Source organism: Corythoichthys intestinalis, chromosome 6, assembly GCF_030265065.1.
Source record: "Corythoichthys intestinalis isolate RoL2023-P3 chromosome 6, ASM3026506v1, whole genome shotgun sequence".
Lineage (NCBI taxonomy): Eukaryota > Metazoa > Chordata > Actinopteri > Syngnathiformes > Syngnathidae > Corythoichthys > Corythoichthys intestinalis.
Window position 1 is genome coordinate 2,633,486 of NC_080400.1, and position 24,745 is coordinate 2,658,230.

The 24,745-nt window shown below is 37.1% G+C and overlaps 2 protein-coding genes across 3 annotated transcripts in view; one reads left to right on the plus strand and one right to left on the minus strand.

Annotated features, from left to right (window-relative positions):
- Nucleotides 1-482: 482 nt before the first annotated feature.
- Nucleotides 483-13,458, minus strand: LOC130917933 (cytochrome c oxidase subunit 7A2, mitochondrial). The gene is made up of 5 exons (XM_057839721.1): nt 13,149-13,458; nt 12,030-12,164; nt 7,036-7,122; nt 5,017-5,101; nt 483-647 (listed from the first exon to the last, which is right to left on the minus strand). Exons 2-5 carry the CDS (start codon nt 12,042-12,044, stop codon nt 589-591), a joined length of 246 nt encoding a protein of 81 aa, XP_057695704.1. The 5' UTR covers nt 12,045-12,164; nt 13,149-13,458; the 3' UTR covers nt 483-588.
- The window catches only part of rnaset2l (ribonuclease T2, like), a 28,116-nt gene continuing 13,306 nt past the window's right edge, over nt 9,936-24,745 (plus strand). The window contains exons 1-3 of one of the 2 annotated variants that reach the window (XM_057839719.1): nt 9,936-10,040; nt 16,404-16,504; nt 18,583-18,630. In XM_057839719.1, the coding sequence (XP_057695702.1) occupies nt 18,592-18,630 (39 nt within the window). In that variant the 5' untranslated portion in view covers nt 9,936-10,040; nt 16,404-16,504; nt 18,583-18,591. Of the gene's footprint in view, nt 10,041-16,305; nt 16,505-18,582; nt 18,631-24,745 lie in introns of those variants that run through there. The other variant, XM_057839720.1, reaches the window with a different exon arrangement.

The window sequence follows — 24,745 nt, forward strand, 5'->3', positions numbered from 1 at the left end:
TCCTATAAATATCACATTACACCAGAAATAAATAAAAATGTCCATACAACAAGAAATTGTTTTGTCTGATAACAAAAATTGTACAACAGAAAGTGTTTAAAAAAAAAAAAAACACTATACATTGTATTAAAAATAAACCTAAATCCAAGTCTAAACCCTGAGCCCAAGCCCTAAATAAAGGCCAACCCTAAATAAAAATGGGGGGAAAATAGTCTTCATATTATAGATATTAACAATTATGGTAAGTGTCCTTGTATTATATTGTTAAAAATTTTTTTTTTAAACTTAACACACCAGAAATTGTTTAAAAAAAAAAAAAAAAAAAAAAAAAAAAAAGTCACCTTAAATGGCAGCCAATAAGAAATTAACGACTTGTAATTTTGTCTGTCGTGCATTCCAGTCCTGTGTTGTAAAATCTAATTAGCTTGTGTAGCAATGGCGTCCTCTGGTGTGCAAAAGCACAAACAACGTGAAACCGAATGTGAAGTTTGCACTTTCTTTTATTTTGATGGTCGTATTTTTTTTAGCGACTTTAGCCCAATTTTCATGGATGACGTCGGTCAGGTGTCCAGGAAGTAGCAAGCGCGTCTACGCCTTCTTGCGTGGCATGGACGCGACGAGCAGCCAGTACAGAGAATAGATGCCACCTGGGGAAAAGGGGTGGAGCTAAAGGTTAGTGCGCATTTCACCGCATACAGTGGGGCAAATAAGTATTTAGTCAACCGCCAATTGTGCAAGTTCTCCTACTTGAAAAGATTAGAGAGGCCTGTAATTGTCAACATGGGTAAACCTCAACCATGAGAGACATAATTTGGGGGGAAAAAAACAGAAAATCACATTGTTTCATTTTTTAAGAATTTATTTGTAAGTCATGGTGGAAAATAAGTATTTGGTCACCTACAAACAAGCAAGATTTCTGGCTGTCAAAGAGGTCGAACTTCTTCTAACGAGGTCTAACGAGGCTCCACTCGTTACCTCTATTAATGGCACCTACTTTAGCTCGTTATCAGTATAAAAGACACCTGTCCACAACCTCAGTCAGTCACACTCCAAACTCCACTATGGCAAAGACCAAAGAGCTGTTGAAGGACACCAGAGACAAAATTGTAGACCTGCGCCAGGCTGGGAAGACTGAATCTACAATAGGTACAACGCTTGGTGTAAAGAAATCAACAGTGGGAGTAATTATTAGAAAATAGAAGACATACAAGACCGCTGATAATCTCCCTCGATCTGGGGCTCCATGCAAGATCTCGCCCCATGGCGTCAAAATGATAACAAGAACGGTGAGCAGAAATCCCAGAACCACACGGGGTGACCTAGTGAATGACCTACAGAGAGCTGGGACCACAGTAACAAAGGCAGTAACACAATGCGCCGCCAGGGACTCAAATCCTGCACGGCCAGACGTGTCCCCTTGCTGAAGAAAGTACACGTCCAGGCCTGTCTGCGGTTTCGCTAGAGAGCATTTGGATGATCCAGAAGAGGACTTAGAGAATGTGTTATGGTCAGATGAAACCAAAATAGAACTTTTTGGTAGAAACACAGGTTCTCTTGTTTGGAGGAGAAAGAAAACTGAATTGCATCCGGAGAACACCATACCCACTGTGAAGCAGCCCCAAGACATCACTGCTCTAGAGGAGATGTGCATGGAGGAATGGGCTAAAATACCAGCAACAGTGTGTGAAAAGCTTGTGAGGAGTTACAGAAAACGTTTGGCCTCTGTTATTGCCAACAAAGGGTACATAAGAAAGTATTTAGATGAACTTTTGGTATTGACCAGATACTTATTTTCCTCCATGATTTGGAAATAAATTCTTTAAAAATCAAACAATGTGATTTTCTGTTTTTTTTCCCACATTCTGTCTCTCATGGTTGAGGTTTACCCATGTTGACAATTACAGGCCTTTCCAATATTTTCAAGTGGGAGAACTTGGACAATTAGTGGTTGACTAAATACTTATTTGCCCCACTGTACTAGTCCTTCTCAATAAATTAGCATTTTGTGACGGCCCCTGGCCATTTAATAGTTAATTTTCGAGACTCTTCCAGTCAGCTGATCGTCGCCTCCACCAGCTGGCTGCTTCTCCTCCCACTGTGACGACAGCTGATCGACGCCGGACGGACCGACGATGTCGCCGCCGCTGATTGGCCACGAAAAAAGGCGCCAAGCTTCAAAAACCTGCCGCTGTCAACGCTCTGGGAGGTCGCATTTGACAGCATTCTGCCGCGGTTCTCCTCGCCAGCTGTTTGCTCGCCATTCACTCTCGTAAGCATTTGATCGCTACTTTGATACACTCCTGCTTTTTCGGTGGTCTTTTGTGTTTATTCGTTATTGGATCCTTTTTGTTCACCACTGTATATAAGAGCACTGAAGCAAGTAGGGGTAAGTCGCCATTTCTGTTCAACCCGTTTTCTCCTGTTTTGTTTAGCGTAGAAAGCTAGGTTAGTGGCAGTCTTTTTTTTTGTTCTTTTTCATGATCAGGGTTTAGTTAGCGGGTGGGGTTTAAGTGTAGATTCCTTTTGTTTGTTGTTTTGGCCTGGGCTTACCCTGAAGCCACGCTTCATCCACATTTTGTACATATTCATTCCGAGTTTGATTGTTGTGTAAATAAATTTGTGTCCACTTGTACATTTGTGTGGCTCGTTTTATGTTACGCCCTTAGCGAGCCGTCCGTGGGACGTGACATCTGTAATATACTGATAAACATTAGACTTTCATATATTTTAGATTCATTACACACAACTGAAGTAGTTCAAGCCTTTTATTGTTTTAATATTGATGATTTTGGCAAAAAAAAAAGTCAAGAAAAACAAAAAAACCCTACCTCTAAAAATTAGCATATCATGAAAAGGTACTCTAAGAAGCTACTAACCTAATCATCAGAACCAGTGAACTAACTCAAAACCCCTGTGGCTTCGGTTCCATTCACTGATGTTTATTGCTCTTCAGAACGTAGAACTAGGGCTGTCGAAATTATCGCGTTAACAGGCTGTAATTAATTTTTTAAATTAATCACGTTAAAATATTTGACGCAATTAACGCACATGCCCCGCTCAAACGGATTAAAATGTACAGTACAGTGTAATGTCCGCTTGTTACTTGTGTTTTTTGGAGTTTTATCGCCCTCTGCTGGCGCTTGGGTGCCACTGATTTTATGGGCTTAAGCACTCATTAGCATTGTGTAATTATTGACATCAACAATGGCGGGCTACTAGTTTATTTTTTGATTGAAAATTTTACAAATTTTATTAAAACGAAATTATTAAGAGGGGTTTTAATATATAATTTCATTTATCTTTTAAGAACTACAAGTCTTTCTACCCATGGATCGCTTTAACAGAATGTTAATAATGTTAATGCCATCTTGTTGATTTATTGTTATAATACACAAATACAGTATGTCGAATGTATTTATCCATCTTGTGTCTTATCTTTCCATTCCAACAATAATTTACAGAAAAATATGGCATATTTTATAGATGTTTGAATTGCGATTAATTACGATTACTTATAATTAAATAATTTTTAAGCTGTAGTTAACTCGACTAAAGATTTTAATCGTTTGACAGCCCTTCGTAGAACTAAATTAAACATAAACATATATATATTTGAAGAACGCTAGCATAGCAGCAAAGACGCTAATGGCAAAATACAATACAAAGTTGCACTTTAGCCTGCATTCAACCAGTGGCGGTCTTCTCAAACGCACTCTTCTCAGTCAAAGGTGATGCTTCAACATGAAACTTGCATGAAACTGTTACATTTACAACATTGCTAACAATGAAAAAAATTATAAAGATATACAATGCGCATCACATGCATGCGAAACCGACCGCACCTGCTCTCTTTCCCGCCAAAAATGTAAAACTTCCGGTTAGTGTTGTAGCGTGTGCACTTCCGGTTAACGTGTCAAAATAAAAGCATGAGTGAGTCTCGAAACAAATCTGAATAAGGAAAAACATTGCAATAAAATAATGCAAACTGGTTAAACTTGAGAGTAGCTGAGATCTGTCATAACAGAACATCGCTTCAATGATATCTGGCGCCATCTAGCGTCGTGAACGGGTATAATGTCTAGACTGCGAATATAAGACGACCCCCTCTTTTTCAGTCTTATTTCAATGCAAAAAACACCGTCTTATATTCAGGCCAATATGGTAATTAATTGAAGGTTGACTTTTTTTTGTATTAAAAACACTTTTTTGTATAGGTCGGCTGAAATATGCTAATTTTTTGAGATAGGGATTTTTGTTTTTTCTAGACTTTTTTGCCAAAATGATCAATATTAAAACAATAAAAGGCTTGAACTACTTCAGTTCTGTGTACTGAATCTAAAATATATGAAAGTTTAATGTTTATCAGTACATTACAGAAAATAATGTACTTACAATATGCTAATTTTTTGAGAACGACTAGTATATCAATAGCTCACCGCATGTAACACGTCACCTTTGCTCATAAATATTCATGACGTTAGCAACTGTTGTTAGGGGGGTCAAACTCGCGTTTGTCCCTCATGCTAGTTGCATGTAAATAGCGTATGAACGAGATGTTTACTGAGCTAAACCTACCAATTCTGTCCGAAAATGATGTCTCTGGTGCCAAATTCACTGGTAAAGGTATGGAAGAACATACAAATGTTCAGTTAAAGAGATGGCTTGAGTATCGAGGCCTGAAAAAGACAGGCAAAAGAGCCGACCTGATCTAGAGGTAGCTTTTTTATGGAAACCTTACGACACTGACGATGACATTCTCCTGTTTCAACAAGCTATCCTTTACCACCATATGCCCTGTCTTTCTTATATATTATATCCTCTGTTTTTCTTACGTCTCTGACCGTTCTTGGGGGTCATTTATATTGCTATTTTTGTGTAGAGATCGCAAATGCTACTCAGTGAATAGTAAACATTTTTTTTATTCCAATTTATATAAAAAGATGCAATAATAAATGATCAGATTTATTGTTTGTGGCAGCCCTAATGTCAATAAAATCTGAAATGTTTTTGACTTACCTCCAATGGTGAGCGCCATGGTCGCCCGATAGAGAATGACATCAGTAGCCCCGCCCTTCACGTGCACTGGCAGCGCGTTGGGCTCCTGTTGCCATGGAAACAAGTTACCTTTCGACATGACCTTTTGTTTACGTTTCAGCGGCATTGAGAACAACAGACTATGGTGGAACACGGCTGCTAACATTAAAACCAAAACAAACAAAAAAATAGATAGTGTGTGTCGTGTTAAACTATTGGCCTAATGGTCGGTTATGTCGATCCTAATAGCACGTAGAAGCTAAAGGCTAATTAGTGCGATGCTAACGTGAACCGTATGCTAACATTAACTGCAAATGCGAACAACTAGCTAGCGCTACGTTAAAGGTGGACGGTATTTGCCTAGGTTATTCACTAATTTAACTGCAAATGCTAACCGCTAGCGCTGATCATCGTCAGCACCAGCTAGCATTGACTACTCATTGGATTTGGTGATGAGTAGCTTGTTACCCGTTCTGTTCTTTTTCTTTCACGATACTTGGTCGTGTATGGACAAGCATTAGCTAGTCGATCGACCAATAGGTTAATTGTTCTACACACATAAGACCGCCCCCTCATTTGAAAAGTTTTGCCTTGTACATGTTACAGTATATTTAAATAATATTTTAGGGTGCGAGGACCAACTGGAACGGGAGCCCTATTGTAATGTCAAATGAAAATGGCAAATTTGGAGGCCTTAACTTGCTCGAAAACTCCAAACCAAAATATGCACATTCATGTGGCTTGGCGTAAATTTCGATAATTTTGCCACCTTGTGAAAAAATTGTAACAAAATGGCTTAGTGGCACGCGCTTGAATTTTTCAAAAAGGCTTCTCCATTTAGGCTTTTCAACGTAGAGCAATGAAAATTGCGGAGTCGATACTTTGTGCAAAACTGCTCCAAAAAGTCTCTCGCACACATGTTCCAAACCCAACAAGAAAACAGGAATTTTGGATTGAATGTGAATTTTTTATCGATTTACAGGCTGCACATACAGTATAAGACCTCGGATCGTAGTTTGTTGGATCCTCCTCAAAATTGATGAGGCTGTTCATGAGACATATGAGATCATAAGTTATCAAAATGGTGAGTTTTCATTTACGGGCCTGACCTGAGCGGGGTGCCAAAGTCGGCCATTTTTTGGGCAACACGACAAATTCAGTAAATGACTAATAACTCCCTGACACAAGGTTCAGTTTTTTTCACATCTGGCATTTATGAGAGATATCCCAGCCTGAACATGACGGCATTGAAATATTACCCATTAGGCCTGACGCCCCCTTTTGGGAACAGGAAACACCCTAATTTTTTACGAGACATGCTGTTCCTCCAAGGGAAAAAAAATCAATTGACTTCAAACTTACATCAGGGGCAGCCTGTGTTCAAGTGCCTGGTGAAAAATATTGAGGTTTCGTTGATGCAAATGGGTCCAGTCAGGAAAGTGAAAATGACTGTCGCCATTTTGTCTTGCCACAAATTTTGAACAGTCATAACTTGGCCCAACTAGAAGATTCCTTTTGGTGTTGAATAAAGACGTGGCTGCACAGCTCAGTAGTGCCTCCTTTTTGTCGGACCCTCTTCACAATAGGGGTTTTTCCTCCTAGTTGTGTGTGAATGTATTTTTTTCACAATAGGGTTTTTTTCTCCTAGGTGTGTGTGAATGTATTTCTAATCCCCCCCAAAAGAGGGGAGTTTCGAGCATGTCAGGTTCTCACGAGATGACAAGAGGGGGACGATCTGCCACCACCCTGACCTGCGTGACGTCCGAGTTGCGCCAAACTGCTTGCACCGTTAAGTCCTCCTTGCAGGCTAAACTATATCTATTTCCACAATTATTTTTGTAATTATTTTTTTTTTACCGTTATTTCACATTTTCATTTTTATTCATTTATTTTTCATTTTGGCAGCTTTGGTCCTTCGTAATAGACATCCCAATCCATTTGAACCGGCAAGGAGTTCAAATGAATTGACGTCTATGGCGGTCAATGGCATGTGACGTTTACCTGAAAGAGTTTCTGAGCTTGCGGGACTTTGTTGCTCAGACGTCGGCAGGACGCCACCGAGCTGCCCCGTAGCAAAGTCGGAATTTTCTGAATGAATGAAAGGAAGGAAGGAATGATGGATGATGACAGACAAGGAGGAAAGGAAGTAAGCAATCAGGGAAGAAAGGAATGAATGATTGAAGGAAGGAGAGCAAAGAAGGAAATAAATTAGGGCTGTCAAACGATTACAATTTGTAATCGAGTTAATTACAGCTTAAAAATGAATTAATCGTAATTATTGGCAATTCAAACTATCTATAAAATATGCTATATTTTTCTGTAAATTATTGCTGGCATGGAAAGATAAGGCACAAGATGGATATATACATCCAACATACGGTACATAAGTACTGTATTTGTTTATTATAACAATAAATCAACAAGATGGCATTAACATTATTAACATTCTGTTAAAGCGATCCATGGATAGAAAGACTTGTAGTTCTTAAAAGATAAATGTTAGTACAAGTTATAGAAATTTTATATTAAAACCCCTCTTAATGTTTTCGTTTTAATGAAATTTGTAAAATTTTCAATCGAAAAATAAACTAGTAGCCCGCCATTGTTGATGTCAATAATTACACAATGCTCATGGGTGCTGAAGCATAATAATAATCAGTCGCACCCAAGCGCCAGAAGAGGGCGACAAAACTCCAAAAAACACAAGTAACAAGTTGGCTTTGCACTGTGCTGTCATTTGAATCTGTTTGAGCGGGGCATGTGCGTTTATTTCGTCAAATATTTTAACATGATTAATTTAAAAAATTAATTACCGCCCGTTAACGCGATAATTTCGATTAAATTACAGCTTAAAAATGAATTAATCGTAATTATTGGCAATTCAAACCATCTCTAAAATATGCCATATTTTTCTGTAAATTATTGTTGGAATGGAAAGATATGACAAGACGGATATATACATTCAACATACTGTACATAAGTACTGTATTTGTTTATTATAACAATAAATCCACAAGATGGCATTAACATTATTGACATTCTTCCTTTGAAAGGGATCCACGGATAGAAAGACTTAGTAATTCTTAAAGGATAAATGTGAGTTTGTATATTGTGACTAAATGTTGCCATCTAGTGTATTTGTTGAGCCTTTAGTAAATGATACTGTAGCGACTTAACTGTTCTGCCCAGATGCATGATGGGAAGTGGTGCAACCATGACTTTGTGTGGTGGCTGCAAATGCTATATCTTCTATGCGTTTGGTACACTACAGGGTGTTAAGAAATAGATCAATTCCTGTCATTCTTTCCCATGTCACTTCCCACAATATTTATAGTTACTGTTAGAGATGTCCCTTTTTAAATATATATATATATATATATATATATTTTTTTTTTTTTGTAATTAAATCGTTTTCTAATTGTACTTAACGTTACAGACAAAATGTCTTACACTCATCCAGAGTCTTTAGTTTTGGCTTAAAGTGGGGCTGTCAAATTTATCGCGTCAACGGCGGTAATAACATTAAAATATTTAACGCAACCAACGCATGCGCTGCACTATCCACTCACGCATTGTCGCGCTCAATCTATAAAGGCACTGTACTACTTATACATAGAACTAAAAGGCAATGTAAAATGAGTAGAGAGAATTTTGGCAGCCTTTGAAGCCTTTTTTTAATTGGCTAAAGCCTTACAATCCCTCTTTCAACGATCAGAAATATCGTGGGAAGCAATGTGGGGAAGAAAGGTAGTAGTTGATCTTTTTCTCAACCCCCTATTTTATTTCCGAACGCAGAGAAGATATATCAATTGGTGCCCCTACGCACAGTCATGGTTGCACTTCCCATCATGCATTTGGGCAGAAGTTAAATGGCTGAATTATCATTTACTGAAAGCTCATAAAAAAACCACTAGATGGCAATATTTAGTCACAATATACAAAGTCACATTTGTCCTTTAAGAAATACAAGTCTTTCTATCCGTGGATCCCTCTCAAAGAAAATGTTAATAATGTAAATGCCATCTTGAGAATTTATTGTCATAATAAACAAATACAGTACTTATGTACTGTATGTTGTATGTATATATTAGTCTGAGTTTTATTCATTTTTTTCTTAATGCATTGCCAAAATGTATATGATCGGGAAAAATCATTGGGAATGATTGGAATTGAATCGGGGGGGGGGGGGGGGGGGGGGAAGCAATCGGATCGGAAAATATCGGGATCGGCAGATACTCAAACTAAAACGATTGGGATCGGATCGGGAGCAAAAAAACATGATCGGAACAACCCTAGTTACTGTGGGAGAGATGACAAATCTTTTGCCAATTAAAAGCACGGCCCCAATGAATGCTTGTATGTACTCCACTCTGCCTCTTATCTCCGTATATAAGTAAAACGGCGCCATTGTAGGCTGTTTGCGTGAATGAGTCGTACCGCAAATGCGTTAATTGCGATAAATATTTTCATGTGATTGATGAAAAAAAATAATTACCGCCCGTAAACGCGATAAATTTGACAGCCCTACATTTAACAAAACAATGCTACAACAATCTAACGATATACTGGCAAGCGGGGTGTAGAGGAGTTCCAAAAAATCGATTATTACATGCATCGCGATTCGACACGTGACGATTCGATTACGATTCATAAAGGTTCAAAAACGATTATTTTCCCTCATAACCTTATGGCAGCCGCTCGGAGCAGAGCAAAATTCAAGACATGTCTGCCGCCCGGGCACCGTTAACGGGCGCACGCACATCATAATGGCAGCTGCTGGTTACTGAGAGAGAGAGATTTACTCTTTTTTAAAAGACTGGTAAATAAATTTATGTATGAGACAAGAAGGAAACAGAAGCGCGACCCTGCGCAAGTTATTTTTTAGAGCAAGAGGGGAGATAGTTCGTTGTGCCTTGTCTTTCAGATGTGCAGCAATGGTTTTAAGGCATTTCAATTAAAAAAAATGTCCTGAGTGTGTTGCTAAGACTCGTGTGCATCTGTAAGAGGTGAGTATATGAGTCCTCCTGTACTGTTTAGCCTTTATTGTTGCTGTTTTTGAGACGTTAATAGTTAGCCGAGCGCTAAGCTAATTAGCTAATTCGCTAACGTGTATTTCATATGCAGAACGTGTAAAACCATGATTAAGTACAGCGGTAACACTACAAACATGTGAAATTGTACAGAAATGTGTGAAAACAAAGTATATTGGTTAAAAGAAGTCTTATTTCGAAAGACACTTTGTTTCCAGAAAATGTGGAATTCATTCCACCTGTGTAAATTTTATTGTATTGTTGAGAGAAATAAGTACTCCCTTTAAAAAGTTTAATGATTTTGCACTTTCTTGTAAAAAAAAAAAAATATATATATATATATATATATATATATATATATATATATTATATATATATTAGGGCTGTCAAACGATTAAAATTTTTAATCGAGTTAATTACCGCTTAAAAATTAATTAATCGTAATTAATCGCAATTCAAACCATCTATAAAATATGCCATATTTTTCTGTAAATTATATATATTCTGTAAAATAAATTGTTGGAATGGAAAGATAAGACACAAGATGGATATATACAGTGGGGAGAACAAGTATTTGATACACTGCCAATGGGAAAATCCATTGGCAGTGTATCAAATACTTGTTCTCCCCACTGTACATTCAACATACGGTACATAAGGACTGTAGTGGGCATTTCACTCTACTGTCATTTAAATCTGTTTATGCTGTCCTCACTCTGAAGCGTCTACTTTTTCCAAAGCTAGACAGCTAGTGAACGACGCCTTAATAATCAGACTTCTTCCTTTTTCATCTGATTTATTAATAAAATAGCCTCAAACCATTGTCCTCTTTAGACTGTCATAAAACTACAATAAAAAAGTACACAAGCATTGCATTAGCAACAACGTTAGCTTAGCACGCTATACAGGTTCACTAAACATAAACAAAAAGCGTCTCACACAAAAAATAGAACATTTCGCTTACTAACATAATATGTACATTCTTTACAACAACCATACTTACGGACAAATCTTGTCCAAGGATCATATAAGCACAACATTATCAGCCCGAGATGTCGTGCAGCCATAATGAACTGGCAAGAAAACAATAAACCATGTCGCAAAGCGACCACAAGAGTTCGCTGTTGGACAGCACAAAAAGCCTTGCTGTAAAACTTACCAAAAGGCAGAATACTGTCTGAGCGGGACATGTGCGTTAATTGCGTGAAATATTTTAACGTGATTAATTAAAAAATATTAATTACCGCGCGTTAACGCGATAATTTTGACAGCCCTAATATATATATATATATATAAAAGCAGCTTAAGGGCAGTTTTTTGTTGTATGGGCATGTTTCCATCGTTCCTGTTGAACTCATTAGGATATTTTAAATAAACAATGGACATAAATTTGCTTGGCTACTGTAGTAATTAGTAATGTAAGATGCATCGATAACCGCGATCATCGTCGATATCGTGATCATCGTTCAGTAATCAAATCGTAGCACCCTGAATCGTAATCGAATCGAATCGTGGGGTGCCTAAGATGGCACACCCCTAGCGGGGTGGCCAGCTGGGTGGCAAACCAATTTATAGGGGTGGCCGTGGCCACCCCCTGGTGGCGCCACTGATGAATCGGACGACTATCACCTTCAATGTCATTCAATGAGTTTGACACCTTCCGTATCAACTCATTGGTGATAGGCTCTGTTTGCTGCCATTTAGTCCAATCCTTATTTCTTTATAGTTATTTGCAAGTCAAGAAAATACAACTTGTATCTCGTCAAACAAAAAACTGAAATACCCTACCTACTGTATGTACACAGACTAGTACTACACAAACTGTGTCAGTTTGAAAGTGTGGCTCCGTATGACGCAAGCGACCTGAAATAACCTTTAACATTTGATATGAATAGCCACACGGCGTGCACGACGATGACAACAAAGTGAAGCAAAATGTTAGAAATAGACTTTTCGTTGCCTTACCAGGAGCTGATTCATGTCTATATCAGTCAAAGTCCTCTTGCAGTTTCACCCTATCAAGGACGCACGTACGCACACCAAAGTACACACACACACACACACACGCACACACACACACACACACGCAGCCTTGTTTTTCTGTCATTGTAGGGCACACACACACACACACACACACACACACACACACACACAAATAAACACACACACAAGTGCACAGATAGTTGCCCAATGCTTTAATATAACGTATTGTTTATCCAATTTGTAAATTCGAGTGCAAAACATGTTTAGAGTGTTGTTAAAAATTAAAATGTCATGTATTATCCCATAACAAGGTTGTAATGAATAAAGTTGACCAGCAGGAGGCAGCGTTAGTTGCTCGGCATGCGATGCCAAAAGAGAACTTCGCTAATTAGGGCCCGGCATCAACTGGCGCGAAAGCCCTATTGTAATTAGTGCTGCAACGATTAATCGATTAACTCGAGCGTCAAGTTCAAAAATAGACCCTCAGGTAGACATTTGTAAAATTTAGAGCTGTCCCGACTAGTCGACATAGTCGACGTCATCGATGACGTAAATCCGTCGACGAGCAAAACATCCCGTCGACGGTTAATGAAGCGTTAAAAAAATATATGCGTGGAAAGTTCAGAATGTCGGACGCTCTGTATGCAAGCGGGGAAAGCGGCACAAAGACAAAAAAGCGCACCAGAGTGTCCAAAACATTGACTTATTTCAAAGAAACAAAGGAGGGTACACTGTTTTGTCCTGTCTCTTCAATGCCGAGCTTGGCTGCACGTCGGCCGAGAATGAACACCTAAAACGCCGTCAACCAGTTTGTAAGTCCATCTAACTAACTAACGACATGTTTTATTGACGTTGCTAAGCCTGTCACGATATGCAATGAGTCCAATTATCGCAGGGCAAATAAAAATGAGGCCGGTAATTTTCACGGCTGTCTTTTATCGCTGCGTACGTGCGTGCGTGCTGATGGCTCCAGTTCCTTTCTCTTATCAACACGCTGTAGAATTAAAGTTCAGACATACAAAATAAGAAAACCCATCCATATTAAACACTGTAACGTTAGCACTGCTACACTGAGGTGAATGGGGGAAAAAGGCAACTTACTTTAGCCTGCTATAAAACATTGGCAGTTGTCTCGTGAAAGCAAACTTGCGGTTAAAAGGTGACACTTCAAACAGGAAAAATGGCTGGTTAACAACATTTGCAAACGAAAAAATGACCCCCAAAAAATCTATTACTGACACTACTTGCAATTACAAAAAGTGCTTTTTTGCTGAGTGTAAAGCTGAAGTTAGCGGTTTAGCGAACGTACTTCCGGTAAACATTTCAAAATAAAAGCATGTCATGTTCTTCATATAAATAGCGATTTCTGGAGTTAATCCCACATACTTCAAAATTCAGATTCTACACTAAAAATACCTTTAAAATGACACTCTTTATGAAAAATCTGATTGGCAATGAATAATTATAATTATCATAATGCTATTATATATAGTACTATAATATTAATGCGAGGTGTTTTTTTAAGAATTGCTTTGAATCATGTTGGAAAGGAAGTTAGTGTTCTGAATCTGTTTACATGCCATTCTTTTGCACTAGTTAATTCTATCAGCATTTGAACTCGTTTATTTTTTGATTTATTATTGTTATTTACGTATTTATTTGTACTTAAATAAATAATTTACGTGTTCCAATATGTTTTTTGAATTGATAAGCATCAACAAAAATGTCATTGCTACATTAGTAAAAAAATTCTTTTTTAAATTTTAATTATAAGATTAGTCGACTAATCGTAAAAATAGTCGGCTGACTAATCGGGAGAAAATTAGTCGTTTGGGACAGCCCTAGTAAAATTACCCAAAAATAAGGAGAGAAGACACTCAATTTTCTTGGCCAAGGAGAGCAAGGAGGGACTAGACAGTGAAGTGCTAGATTACGCTGTATAGTCACCAAAATTGATCTAAAACTAAACTCCTTGCTCTTTCTTTTATTAGGGGCTTGTCCTAACACAGAAAGGTGCCACCCTAAAGGGAGGGGGAAAGCAAGCTGGAGACACCCATGTGATTTTGGTTGGCTATGTGTGAGCATGTAGGTGGAACTAACTAAATACACATGTGTAAGCAAAGGCACTTAGGTAAAGTGGTCAGAATGACCCACACTTCAGTTATGCAACGCTGCGGCCATGGAAGGTGTCCTCGAATGGAAGATTGTCCTCGAAAGTCTAGACGAAAGTCTAGACGTAAGATGCTGAAGATGTCCTAGAAGGTCTAGTTACGCAATGTTGCGGCCATGAAGCAAGGCAGTTGTCACCCCGACGCTCTTTAACACTTTGTAACACTTAAACATTATACTACAGCCTAGTATAGCAAGCAATAATCATTTACTGGTTATATCAAATAAGAAAAAATATGGCAATATGTATTATGTATGTATTAGGTATATATGAGCACAAGCAAATATTCAATCAATCAAGCAAATATTCAATCAACCCTCGATAATTAACTCAACATCGAGTATTCGATTAGAAAAAAATATTCGAATTAAATTTTTTTGCTGCGAGTATTCGTTTAATTGTTTGCATTTAGTTTTATTGATTAGGGTGGATACACTGCCCTCTGGTCTGCCTCATGTCACATGGCTGAATCCAACTGCTCCCTGTTAAGACCAACGTAAACCAAGTTTGTTTGTGCTAATGTTTTTTAATGCATTCGTAATTTAGTTTATAGGTATATATAGCCGTTTTTTTGTAGGAATATGTGTCTGAAACCTTTGTTAGAAGCATTATTTAAAAAAAAAAAAAACGGTAGCATTTTATAGCATTTAAGCTAGTGGACTTTTGTTATGTTAGTTTGCCAATTGTTCTTTTGTTGTACATAGATCATCATTTCAAAAAAAAAATTATACCATTTGAGGCTCAGCTCAGGTATTTTAATTTTTCATGTTCCTTATCCGATTACTCGATTATTCGAACTAACTAGTTCATCGATTAATCGACGACTAACATAATCGATAGCTGCAGCCCTAATTTTAATAAAAAGGATTATTATTATTATTATTATTATTACTACTGTAATTTTCGCACTATAAGGCGCACCTGAATATAAGCCGCCACCCACCAAATTTTACACCAAAACGACATTTGTTCATAGATAAACCCTACTGGACTATAAGCCGCAGCTGTCCTCACTGTATTATGGGATATTTACACTAAAACATATTAACCGATAACACTTTATTTGACAACGGCATCATAAATCCAAATGAACCACCAATTTGAAGCCAATTGGTTCAAAGCTTCATTACTTCAAGAAGCTTCATTTGGCCATCAATGCTACCTTTTGGACCTGGGACAGTTGACTCTGTTGCCACCTGCTGCCAACACTGTTGTTGTCCAACATGCCTCCTAGCATGCATTGCAGCGCTGAAAAGGTAAATAACAATCTAAATTCATGTTTTGTGCCAATTATTTCTTCAGTTGCTGTTCCAGTTGTTTCATCAATTGCTAGTTATGGGATTTGGAAATACTTTATTTGACAGTGGCGCCATTAGACGTCATTAGACAGTCATAATTATGACTTGACACTACCATGACTATTAATGAAGGCTTATAACATAATGTAATTTAGTGGTATCCGGCGAGTGAGCTCACATTTGAATGGATGTAAAAGATCCGAGCTGGACATAAATGGAGTTAGTGACATAATTTACCGGATGACAATGACCCAACAAGAAATCGGCTATTTTAGATTGAATGTGAACTTTTTATCAATTTACAGGGTACACATTTGAGACCTTGGCGCCTAGGGAGTTGGTTGGATCCTCCTCAAAATTGTTGAGACTGTTCATGAGACATATGAGATCTTAAGTTATCAAAATGGTGACTTTTCATTTACAGGCCTGACCTGGGAGGGGTGTCAAAGTTGGCCAATTTTTTGGCAACACGCCGAATTCAGTAAATGACCAATAACTCCCTGATGAAGGATCAATGCTTTTTATATCTGGCGTGTATGTGAGGTATCCCAGCCTGAACACGACTGCATTGGAAATATTACCAATTAGGCGTGGCACCACCTAGTGCGAACAGGAAATGGCCTTTTTCACGAGAAAGGCTCCTCGTCCAAGTGAAAAAAAAAAAAATCAATGGACTCAAACCTGCATCAGGGGAGCTTAAGACATGTGTTCAGGTGCCTGATGAAAAATGTTGAGGTTTGGTTGAAGCAGAGCGGTCCAAACAGGAAAGTGAAAATGACAGTCGCTTTTTTTTCCTCGCCACAAATTTTGAACAGTCATAACTTGTTCCAAACCCAACAATAAATCGGGTATTTTGGATTGATTGTGATTTTTTTTGTCGATTTACAGGGTGCCCATTTAAGACCTTGGCGCCTATGGAGTTTGTTGGATCCTCCTCAAAATTGGTGAGACTGTTCATGAGACATGTGAGAGCTTAAGTTATCAAAATGGTGAGTTTTCATTCACAGGCAGCACAAATGTGATCCTTTTGAATCTCCTCCTCTGTGTGTCTGCAAAATCACGTTTTTTTTTTTTTTTTTTTAATATTAAACTTTCCCAGCGTTATTTCGTTGTGTAAATGCTTTTATAATGATCCTAAAATTATGTATACTATTTAAACATTAAGAAAACTTGCGTTTTTTTCTGCCAACTCGAAGAAATGAAAATAAATTGCTGCTGCTGCGAGGTTTTTTTCACGTCACTCCAAGCCGGGTCGGGCTTCAATACCAGCGGGCCGTGTCTGGTCGGGCTGGATTTTTTTAGGTCCGATCTAACCTCTACTATGTCACTGCTCTCTCGATTGCAAAAAACTGATATTTCCTCATGTTGAAACAGATTGTTATGGCTGCTAAAATGCTGCTGCACTTCATTTTAATTCATTATTTTTTTTATTGTTATGTGGTCGTTACTGATTGCATTTCTAAGTTGATTGCACATATATAGTGGGCTAGGCCTACATTTTACTTTTGTTCTACATTCCAATTTAGTTGATGTTTTGTTTGCAACTGAACTGATCCCTGGATTGATATTGCGATAAAGATGCTGCTGCACTACAATATTTTCTTTGTCGTTTTCTTTAATATTTACTCAAATATTTTTATTGATAGGTCATTGTGACTAAAATACAGTGACTGTTATTACTGATTTTGCACAGGAGTTCAGATGTTGCACTGTGTGAAAGGCTGCTACTGTGTGTAAAAAAAAAAAAGAGAAAGCCCTGGTCTCATTCAAATTAAATGCTGTGATCAGGTTTAAAAAAAAAAATTCATTATATATATATGAAAGTATTTTCATTTGACTTCAACCAGGAGTGACACAAGAGCCAATAAAAAGTTGTTTAATGTCTGACCGCTTGTGTTGCGTCATGATTCATGAAAAATATGCTTTGCTTTAGAATTTTAATGCATCCCAGGCTTTAAGGCATCCCGATGCATTGCCGAATCGAATCGAATCGAATCGTGGCCCTCCGAATTGTAATCGAGTCGAATCGTGAGGGCAGTGCCGATGCCAACCTCTATCAAATATATCAAAAAACAAAAGACAATATGAATCTCCCTCTCATTTTATTGAATTTTAGTGATGAATACGTATATGTACGGTATAAACAAGGCCGGCCCAGCCTATACGCAGACTATGCAGCTGCTTAGGGCCCCTGACCACTAGGGGGCCCCCAATCTGGCAACCTCATTTTATACGTTGTTGATAGAGCATCGTGAATAATGCGGCGCGCATTGCTGTTTATCTATGCAAACGTCCATATTCTTGTCATCACAATCTGGCAACCCGGGGAGTGACGTTGAACCTGCTTTGCGATGACTGGTGCTCAAACAAAACAAAACAAAAAAACGTACATCCCCCCCAAAAAAAGGTTTGGCGCCATCTACTGTAAGAACTGACAATCATTTGCGGTGAGAAGTTTGAAGAAACAAAATCTGATTAATATACAAAATATGGACGAATAGGTTGGATTGCATGTATGGGTTTCACAGTACACTGTGATGAAATGGTGGGCCAAAAATATGGGCCCCTTGGCATTACTTTGCTTAGGGCCCCCAAATGGCCTGGGCCGGCCCTGGGTATAAAAGTAATACGGTCACAAACAATGAATATGTACTGAAATATTTGTTAAAATGTGAATTCAAAATGTTATATTTGTAATATTTTATCAACATTTTAAAAGTGATTTACTTTAAACGCTGTGCTACTATGTATGCTACTGACTGCTGCTAACATATTTTTAACGTTCAATTATTTCACTTTAAAAAGATTATATTTCCACATAACACTACATGCTAAATGTATTGCCGAAACTGTTTTACTAATCTTCATTTGAATTCATTTCAATTGTTAAAATGATACTAAAAAGTGAGATCAACACTTACAATGCAAATTCTTTTATTCATTTATATACTGAGTACACTTGGCTGTCAGCGGTCGTGTTTATATTAAAAATGAGGAACAAGTTACAGAAGGGTTCCTTTTACATATATAGACTTCTTTTTTTTTTTTTTTTTTTTACCTCAACAAGTGAGAGCAGATGAAAGCGTGTGGCCAGACGCACGAACGCTTGCATATGGTAAGTAGAGCATTTCCGTTGTTTTCTCTGTTGTGTGTACCATATACAGATCATCATACACATTATGTACATTTTTATATTTTCAATTTATGTATACTTTATGTACAAGATTTGTCTTGAATTTGATATTTATGATTGTTTATTATTTTTGTTCATTTGATTCGCTTAACTCAGTATTTAGTTTGAATAAATATACATTAACACAAAATATGTACTATATACATACGTATATGGCGGAAAACAGACAAGACTGAAAAAGCAGTTTCTGCTCTTGCACCCCTCTTTAAAAGAAACTGCTGTATTTTAAGCCAAAACAACTGTTGCGTTTGATAGAACAATATGTCTATATGCTGCAATAGCATTCATGGCGCATGAAGCCCCCGAACTATTTCTAATTTGTCCGTTTTACCCTGAAAGCCCTTGTTTACAGACGTCGCGCAACTGCTTTTGTTCTCACCCAGCCATATAATTAAGGTAATGAATTATATTTATTATTCAAAATGTCTGTCGTTTTTAGCTTAGAATCATTAATTGATGTCTAATTTTTTGTTTAAAAGAAAAGAAAAAAAAACGACTTCAAAAAAATAATTCACTCGCATGTCTTGAAAAAAATGGCGTCTGTAAAAAAGTCACGGATATTTACCTCATAACTGTCGCTTAATTGTATTTTTTTGTTACTGTCGCATTTTCTCCGATATGTTAGATCAGGGGTCCCCAAACTTTTTCCTGTGAGGGCCACATAACCCTTCCCTTCTTTGATGAGGGGGCGGGGTCAGTTTGTAACAGAAAAAGTGTGACGATTGCAGGAGTGCCTAAATGTAAAAATGTATTGTTTTTCAGAAAGCCACAATCAAATAACCCTTTCTGGGTTCTTCACGGAACGAAAGTAAATAAAATAGAAATAATATAACATAATATAATATAATTAGGGCTGTCAAAATTATCGCGTTAACGGGCGGTAATTAATTTTTTAAACTAATCACGTTAAAATATTTGACGCAATTAATGCACATGCCCCGCTCAAACAGATTAAAATGACAGCAGAGTGTCATGTCCACTTGTTGCTTGTTTTTTGGTGTTTGGCGCCCTCTGCTGGCGCTTGGGTCCAACTGATTTTTAAGCTTTCAGCACCATGAGTAAGAGCTAATTATTGACATCAACAATGGCGAGTTATTAGTTTATTTTTTTGATGGAAAATTTTTCAAATTAAAAAAAAATGAAAACATTAAGAGGGGTTTTAATCTAAAATTTCTATAACTTGTACTAACATTTATCTTTTAAGAACTACAAGTCTTTCTACCCATGGATCGCTTTAACAAAATGTTAGTAATGTTATTGCCGTCTTGTTGATTTATTGTTATAATAAACTAATACAGTACTAATGTACCGTATGTCGAATGTATATATCCATCTTGTCTTGTCTTTCCATTCCAAAAATAATTTACAGAAAAATATGGCATATTTTAGAGATGGTTTGAATTGCGATTAATTACGATTAATTAATTTTTAAGCTGTAATTAAAGCGATTAAAAATTTTAATCGTTTGACAGCCCTAATATATATATATATATATATATATATATATATATATATATATATATATATATATATATATATATATATATATATATATATATATATATATGTATATATATTTTTTTTTTTTTAACAAAAAAAATTTTTTTTTTTTTTTTTTCCCCTCAGGGGGCCGGACCAAATGTGGCCCGCGGGCCGTAGTTTGGGGACCCCTGTGTTAGATGATAAATAATCGATCCAAACAAAGAAAAACTGGAAAAGAAAAACATTTAAAAGGGTAAATATATGAAAAAAAATCTCGACCACTTCTTGATGTCTGTGATTTCTGCATCATGACCCTTGTTATATTGCCATGTTTCACCCATAAAATCCCCCCAAAATCCAGCTGTGGGTATTCACAACTGTGTCTTGACACTCAGTGATACCTTATTTCGATCCAAAAACACCATGTAGCATGTAAGTACACGATAATATCTCATGGTGTCTGTAATTCTGCTCTCGCCCCCAGTTAGGGTTTTGTTGTTTAAATTTTTATTTTTATTTTTAAATGCCCTCCTGTTCAAAATTTTCTTCCCCCAGAAAATGGAGATTTTAAGCTTTCCAATGATGTATCACACATGCATATCGGACAATTTTGAAATTTGGCCAAATAAATTGGGGGTCTCAGAGCGGAACTTCAAGTCACCTGACTGTTTTCCGCCATATATATATATATATATATATGTGTGTATATATATATGTATTATACACTATATATATATATATATATACCTTATGTATTTAGAGAGAGAGAGAGAGAGAGAGAGAGAGAGAGAGAGAGAGAGAGAGAGAGAGAGAGAGAGAGAGAGAGAGAGAGAGAGAGAGAGAGAGAGAGAGAGAGACAGTGAGTTGTGGTGAAAAGTTTACATACACTTGTGAAGAACATAATGTCATGGCTCTCTTGAGTTTCCAGTTATTTCTACAACTCCGATTTTTCTCTGATAGAGCGATTGGAACAGATACTTCTTTGTCACAAAAAACATTCATGAAGTTTGGTTCTTTTATGACTTTATTATGGGTGAACAGAAAAAAGTGGTCAAATCTGCTGGGTCAAAAATATACATACATCAGCGCTAATATTTGGTAACATGTCCCTTGGCCATTTTCACTTCAATTAGGTGCTTTTGGTAGCCATCCAAAAGCTTCTGGTTGAATCTTTGACCGCTCTTCTTGACAGAATTGGTGCAGTTCAGTTAAATTTGATGGCTTTCTGACATGGACTTGTTTCTTCAGCATTGTCCTCAATGGGGTTTAAGTCAGGACTTTGGGAAGGCCATTCGAAAACCTTAATTCTAGCCTGATTTAGCCATTCCATTACCACTTTTGATGTGTGTTTGGGGTCATTGTCCTGTTGGAACACCCAACTGCGCCCAAGACCCAATCTTCGGGCTGATGACGTTAGGTTATCTTGAAGAATTTGAAGGTAATCCTCCTTCTTCATTATCCCATTTACTCTCTGTAAAGCACCAGTTCCATTGGCAGCAAAACAGCCCCACAGCATAATACTACCACCACCGTGCTTGACGGTAGGCATGGTGTACTTGGGGTTAAAGGCCTCACCTTTTCTCCTCCAAACATATTGCTGGGCATTGTGGCCAAACAGCTGGATTTTTGTTTCGTCTGACCACAGAACTTACCTCCAGAAGGTCTTATCTTTGTCCATGTGATCAGCAGCAAACTTCAGTTGAGCCTTAAGGTGCCGCTTTTGGAGCAAGGGCTTCCTTCTTGCACGGCAGCCTCTCAGTCCATGGAGATGCAAATCACGCTTGACTGTGGACACTGACACCTGTGTTCCAGCAGCTTCTAATTCTTGGCAGATCTGCTTTTTGGTGATTCTCGGTTGAATCTTCACCCTCCTGACCAATTTTCTCTCAGCGGCAGGTGATAGCTTGCGTTTTCTTCCTGATCGTGGCAGTGACAAAACAGTGCCATGCACTTTATACTTACAAACAATTGTTTGCACTGTTGCTCTTGGAACCTGCAGCTGCTTTGAAATGGCTCCAAGTGACTTTCCTGACTTGTTCATGTCAATAATCACTCACAAGAAATTGCTAATTCATGTTGCTGTATGTATATTTTTGACCCAGCAGATTTGATCACTTTTTCTGTTAACCCATAATAAAGTCATAAAAGAAGCAAACTTCATGAATGTTTTTTGTGACAAAGAAGTATCTGTTCCAATCACTCTATTGGAGAAAAATCAGAGTTGTAGAAATAACTGGAAACTCAAGAGAGCCATGACATTATGTTTTTCACAAGTGTATGTAAACTTTTGACCACAACTCTCTCTCTCTCTCTCTCTCTCTCTCTCTCTCTCTCTCTCTCTCTCTCTCTCTCTCTCTCTCTCTCTCTCTCTCTCTCTCTCTCTCTCTCTCTCTCTCTCTCTCTCTCTCTCTCTCTCTCTCTCTCTCTCTCTCTCTCTCTCTCTCTCTCTCTCTCTCTCTCTCTCTCTCTCTCTCTCTCTCTCTCTCTCTCTCTCTCTCTCTACATAAGGGGTATAAATATATATATAGTGTATAATACATATACTAGTATATATACGTATATATTAGGGCTGTCAAACGATTAAAATTTTTAATCGAGTTAATTACAGCTTAAAAATTAATTAATCGTAATTAATCGCAATTCAAACCATATATAAAATATGCCATATTTTTCTGTAAATTATTGTTGGAATGAAAAGATAAGACAGAAGACGGATATATACATTCAACATACGGTACATAAGTACTGTATTAGTTTATTATAACAATAAATTGACAAGATGGCATTAACATTATTAACATTCTCTTAAAGCGATCCATGGATAGAAAGACTTGTCGTTCTTAAAAGATAAATGTTAGTACAAGTTATAGAAATTTTATATTAAAACCCCTCTTAATGTTTTCGTTTTATTAAAATTTGTAAAAATTTTCAATCAAAAAATAAACTAATCGCTCGCCATTGTTGATGTCAATAATTACACCATGCTCACTCATGGTGCTGAAAGCGATAAAATCAGTTGGACCCAAGCGCCAGCAGAGGGCGCCAAACACCAAAAAACAAGTAACAAGCGAATATTAAATTGTACTGTCATTTTAATCTGTTTGAGCGGGGCATGTGCGTTAATTGCGTCAACTACTTTTTGACAACCCTAATATATATATATATATATATATATATATATATATGGCAGAAAACACTCAGGTGACTTGAAGTTCCGCTCTGAGACCCTCAATTTGGCCAACTTTCAAAATTGTCCGAAATGCATGTGTGAGACATCACTGGAAAGCTTAAAATCTCAATTTTCTGGGGGAACAAAAATTTTGAACAGGACGGTATTTTTTTTTCAAAAATGTTTTTTAAACAGCAAAACCCTAATTGGAGGCGAGAACACACGAGAGCAGAATTAAAGATGCCATGATTTTAACAAGATATTATTGCGTATTTACCTTGTTTCGATCCAAAAACTCCATGTAGCATGTATCACCGAGTAACAGCTGTAAATGGCCACAGTCGGATTTTTGGGGGGTTTTATGGGTGAAACATGGTGATATAACAAGGGTCGCGATGCAGAAATCGCAGACAACAAGGAGTGGTTGAGATTTTCTTTTTCATATAGTTACCCTTTTAAACGTTATTTTTCAATTTTTTTGTTTGGATTGATTATTTATCATCTAACATATCGGGGGAAATGGAACAGTAACAAAAAAAATATAATTAAGCAATAGTTATGAGGTAGATATCCGTGATTTTTTACAGACGCCAAATTTTTCATTGTGATGTAATTTGTTAAAAAGTTTAAAATATGCGAGTTAATAATTTTTTAAAGTTTTCTTTTTTTTTTTTACTAAAATTTAGACATCAATTAATGATTCTAAGCTAAAAAGGACATTTCGAATCATAAATGTGATTACTTCTTTTTATGGCTAGGTTGAAACAAAAGCGGTTGTGCGACGTCTGTAAACGGGGATTTCAAGGGTAAAACGGACAAATTAAAAATAGTTGGGAGGCTTAGTGCGCCATGAATCTGCTATGGCAGCATATAGACATATTGTTCTATCAAGCACAAGTATTTTAAGCCAAAAAAACAGTTGTGTTTGATAGAACAATATGTCTATATGTTGCCATAGCAGATTCATGGCTCATTAAGCTCCCGAAATATTTTTAATATGTCCATTTTACCCTAAAAAAAAAAAAAAAAAAGTTTACAGACGTCGCGCAACCGCTTTTGTTTCAACCCAGCCATAAAAAGAAGGCAATTAATTATATTCACTGTTCAAAATGTTTGCCATTTTTAGCTTTGAATCATTAATTGATGTCTAATATTTCGTTTAAAAAAAAAAACGACTTAAAAAAATTTTTCCACTCGCAAATTTGAAACATAAACAAATTATGTCACAATGAAAAAAATGGCGTCTGTAAACGTCACAGATATTTACCTCATAACTATCGCTTATTTCTATTTTTTTTTTTGTTACTGTCGCATTATTTTAGATGATAAATGATTGATCCAAACAAAAAAATAGAAAGGAAAAAAAAACACATTTAAAACGGTAAC